Consider the following 4,113-nt stretch of genomic DNA (forward strand, 5'->3'; position numbering starts at 1 on the left):
ATTAAATTTTTAATTTTACAATTATCTAAATTCTCACTCTTAAATTATTAATTAAACATAATAATAGAAGTCATGGATTTTTATATATATATATATATATATATATATAAATAAAGAGGGTATTTAATCATATAAAATACTTTGCTAGACTTAAATTTTATAAGATGATTTTATTTAAATTTTTTATTAATGAAATAAGATAGATTTTAGATTTTTTTAAATTAATATAAAAAATAAAATACCTAAACAAAAATATTTACTTTTACAAGGTCCAGATGTTTAATCAAATTGTTACTTTAACAACAAATAAATTCTCACTCTTAATTATTAATTAAATATAATATTAAAAATAATAATTTTATATAAATAAATAAATAGGGTATTTAATTATATAAAAATACTTTGATATATTTAACTTTTATAAGATGGTTTTATCTAACTTTTTTATTAATAAAATAAGATAGATTTTAGATTTGCATAAATTAATAAAAAATAAAAAATTAAAATAACTGAATTTAACAAATAAAATATTTAAACAAAATATTTACTTTTATAATCTCCAATGCTACAATCAATGGTAATTGCCCAAATTTCACTCCTTTTGGGATTCCATCAGAGTGCACTAACAGCACCTAACCTAACAATTCATCCAAATCATTTGTGTGGTCACGAGTGAGCTCTGCAAGAAAAAAACAGTAAAAGTAAAACAAGAGAGCAGAAACAGAGAGTTAACCTTGGAGCTTCCAAGAGGGTATTCCCCCTGTAATCCCCACAAACCGTGCCGCACATATAGATCAGCTGCAGAGATTCTTCGCATAACATCAATCAACGAGCCTACGGCGTAATCGGCAGCATCTTCGGAGAACACGGTACCGGCGTTGGTAACAACGATTCCTCGGCGCTTACACGCGTCCAGGTCAATGTGCTCGACGCCGGTGGAGGTGTGTACAATGCACTGGAGGCAGGGAAGGGTAGCTATGGTGGAGGCGTCGACGGGGCTACGCCCGAAGAAGAGGATGACTCTAACTGCCTGAGCCTCCGACTTCAGAAACTGGTGGAAGGGCAAAGGGGATTCCCCAGGTTTGAGTAGATGGAATTTGTAGCAGAGCGCATCGACGAAGTCGGAGAGTTGACGGCCGATAAGAAGCACGAAGGGGGGAGGGTTTGGCCTTCTTCAGCTGACATTGTCTAATAGGGCAAAATCAACACATGGCAAAGAGTATTTCAATAAACTCATTTTTTGTGTTTTTGAAATTTCAATACAAAAAAAATTATGAGTTAAAAAAAATCTTATGATACTGCTATCTTATATTATAAATTCTTTTATTATTGAAGAACAAGTATGAAAGAGAGTCTTACGTGACTCTCACAACAAGAAGTTTCACAAGAACTAAAATTAATATGGTGGAGTCTAAGAGGAGTCTCACAAGAGAAAGTCTCATAGAAGAGTTTATTTGAAGGTTTTTTAGTTGTGTTAGTCTTATATTTTATGTTTAGTTGTTCATTATTTTAGGACTTATGTTTTAGTGTTTAACTTTGGGTGTAATTGGAAAAATGGTAGTTTAATTGTAATTGGATTTTATTTGTTTCTTATATTATAAAAAGACACTCATTGTACTCAAATTACAACAAGTCAGTGAAGTATTTTTCTTTCTCAAAAATTCAACATGATATCAGAGTTAGTTTTGTGAGTTGACACAGTGAATCCACAGAGATAATGTCATCCTTTTTTTATATATCATATCTGGTAGTTTAGGTTTGTGTTATATCTTTTTTCTTTCTTTCATGTTATAGTACATATTTTGTTTTGGAGTTCTCACCTCTATACGGAATGTTTCTGATTACAAGTTATATATTGACGGGAAGATCTTTTGGTCTACTTTCCAACGTAAAATTAATTTTGGTGATCGGGGTTTTTACAAAAAGAAATCAATATTTGAAGCAGTAAAGGTTAGACAACAAGAGAGGTTTGAGTAGTAACAGGAAGCTTCAATTTTTTTAGACGTTTTATGCCATCAAGAATAAAACTTTATATGGAGAATTAAATGTCAAAAGAAAGATCTATAAGTATATTTTTAACCAATTAAAAAATTCTTAATCTGAGTTTTCTATAAAGAGATATCAATATCGGAATAGTCAATAGTCATGCTGGCTAAAGAAGAAAGAGTACTCAGTTCGGTAAGATTATAGCATCCACAATATATCAGATTCTTTCTCTAAAAAATAAGTATATTTTATAAATAAATATTATACTTTAATGAAAGATATTATATTCTAGTTTCAGAAGGGTCAACGTTCATATCAATCAAATATATATGGAAAGAGATATTCTCATTGAAGTCGAGCACAGTTATTCTACAGAATTAAGTAAATCAAGTGGTTTTAACACATTCAAGAACAAATCTTTTTATGTCAAATTGGGTATCCAATTAAAGCTCCTTTAGTCCAGTTTCTCAACCAACAAACCAGTTATGATTCTAAGCTATATTTTGAGAGATATCGATATCAGAAGTACCAAAAGTCAATTCTAATGAAAATCTCTCATTTTTTCTTTTTTATATCCTATTGTTTCTTCATGCATTGACATAAATTGAGTTTTCTTTTTTCCTAGAGTCTTAGTTTTTTAGCCAAATTTATCTTCTAACCAAAGATATTTTGTTTGACTTATTAAATTTATGATGTGCTCATTTAAGGAATGCAATATCTTGCTTCGATTTTGCTTTAAAGTTTTGTGCTTTTGTTACTTGGATGTGTATCTTCCACATCGCCAACACCAAAAATTTTTGGTTACCTAATAAAAGTTATACTTGGTCAAATTTATTAAGTTCTACAATTATAGTCTCCCCTAGTTTTTCAAAAAGAAAAGTCACATTCTGGATTATTTTGGAAGTATGAGAGTTGCATAGTCACCTCCTTCTTGTTAAAGTCATTTTCTTCTAGTATTTTTTTAGCTTATCATCTTCTATTTTCATCACTTCAGAGCAATACCTAGACCCAATACCTAAAAAATATGGGAGTGTGCCCAACATCCACCTCGAGTCAAATATTTTATTCTTCACCCAAGTGGTGATTTGTGTTTGAGCTACCCTTAAAAGTGAGTAGTCTCTTTGTTATGCCTTGAAGTTGGGCCATCTTTCTGCCTTTAAAATTGAGCAGAGTGTTTTTCAGACTATGACAATTTTAATTGGTGTATGGAGCTTTATCACATGGATATGAGTGATTTTCTTCTCCTATATTATGTTTTATCCAGGTTGAGTCTCTATCTTTTTTATCCCTAGCTTGAGGGGGAGAAGTCGAAGAAGAAGTACAAGAAAGAGGTATTTTGTTTCACATATTGTGCTAATTTTTATGTGACCAAAATATTCAAGAAATGGGGAGAACGACAAATAAAGATTTTACATCTTTGAAAAAAATTTAACCAAAGTAGATTGAAGGTCAAGATTGAAGACCAAGAATTTTTTTCATTTCAAACTGAATAAATAAACTCCAACTTGAGGAGGAGTGTTGAGGAACAAGTGCGAAAGAGTCTTATGTGACTCTCACAATAAAAAGTCTCACAAGAGCCAAAATTCATATGGTGGAGTCTAAGAGGAGTCTCACAAGAGGAAGTTTCACAAAAGAGTTTATTTGAAAGTGTTTTAGTTATGTTAGTCTTCTATTTATGTTCAATTATTCAATTATTCTAGGACTCATATTTTAGTATTTAACTTTGGGTGTAACTTGAATAAGGGTAGTTTAATTGTAATTGGATTCTACTTGTTTCCTCTATTATAAATAGAACCTCATTGTACTCACATTAAAACAAGTCAGTGAAATATTCTCTTTCCCAAAAATTCAATATTTATATTTTTAAATTATTTAATATTTTTATAAATATTCATATTGGTAATCTTAGATATTGACATTTTAACTAGGAAATGAAATATACATAGATATTTGATAATTTGGAAATAATAGATAATTCTTTCTTTAAACCTTTGATAAAGATTGAATTTGCAGTTTCTAGCAAAATCACAATATACACATATTAGAGTTGTGAAATGAAATGTTTTACAAAGTTTATTTATTTTTAAAAATTAATATTAAAATAATTTGAACCCTTAAAGGAAAAAA

At 29.8% G+C, this 4,113-nt stretch overlaps 1 protein-coding gene across 1 annotated transcript; it reads right to left on the reverse strand.

Annotated features, from left to right (window-relative positions):
• Positions 1-571: 571 nt before the first annotated feature.
• LOC137964628 (glyoxylate/hydroxypyruvate reductase HPR3-like) lies at positions 572-1,442 on the reverse strand. The gene is made up of 2 exons (XM_068811375.1): positions 1,360-1,442; positions 572-1,172 (listed from the first exon to the last, which is right to left on the reverse strand). The coding sequence occupies exons 1-2, from the start codon at positions 1,440-1,442 to the stop codon at positions 638-640; spliced, it is 618 nt and encodes a 205-aa protein (XP_068667476.1). The 3' UTR covers positions 572-637.
• Between the last annotated feature and the right edge of the window lie 2,671 nt (positions 1,443-4,113).

The sequence above is a fragment of the Aristolochia californica genome, unplaced genomic scaffold, assembly GCF_029961685.1.
Source record: "Aristolochia californica isolate CCGP_79_NKW_82.1479 unplaced genomic scaffold, dmAriCali1.0.hap1 SCAF_421, whole genome shotgun sequence".
Classification (NCBI taxonomy): domain Eukaryota; kingdom Viridiplantae; phylum Streptophyta; class Magnoliopsida; order Piperales; family Aristolochiaceae; genus Aristolochia; species Aristolochia californica.

What these genes read in the sequence shown, in the direction of transcription:
- LOC137964628 (XM_068811375.1), bottom strand. Translation starts at nt 1,442, where the DNA reads ATGAGACTTTCTCTTGTGAGACTCCTCTTAGACTCCACCATATTAATT. An exon ending in CTTCTTGTTGTGAGAGTCAC is followed by an intron (nt 1,173 to 1,359) that starts GTAAGACTCTCT and finishes TGTCAGCTGAAG; the next exon opens with AAGGCCAAACCCTCCCCCCT.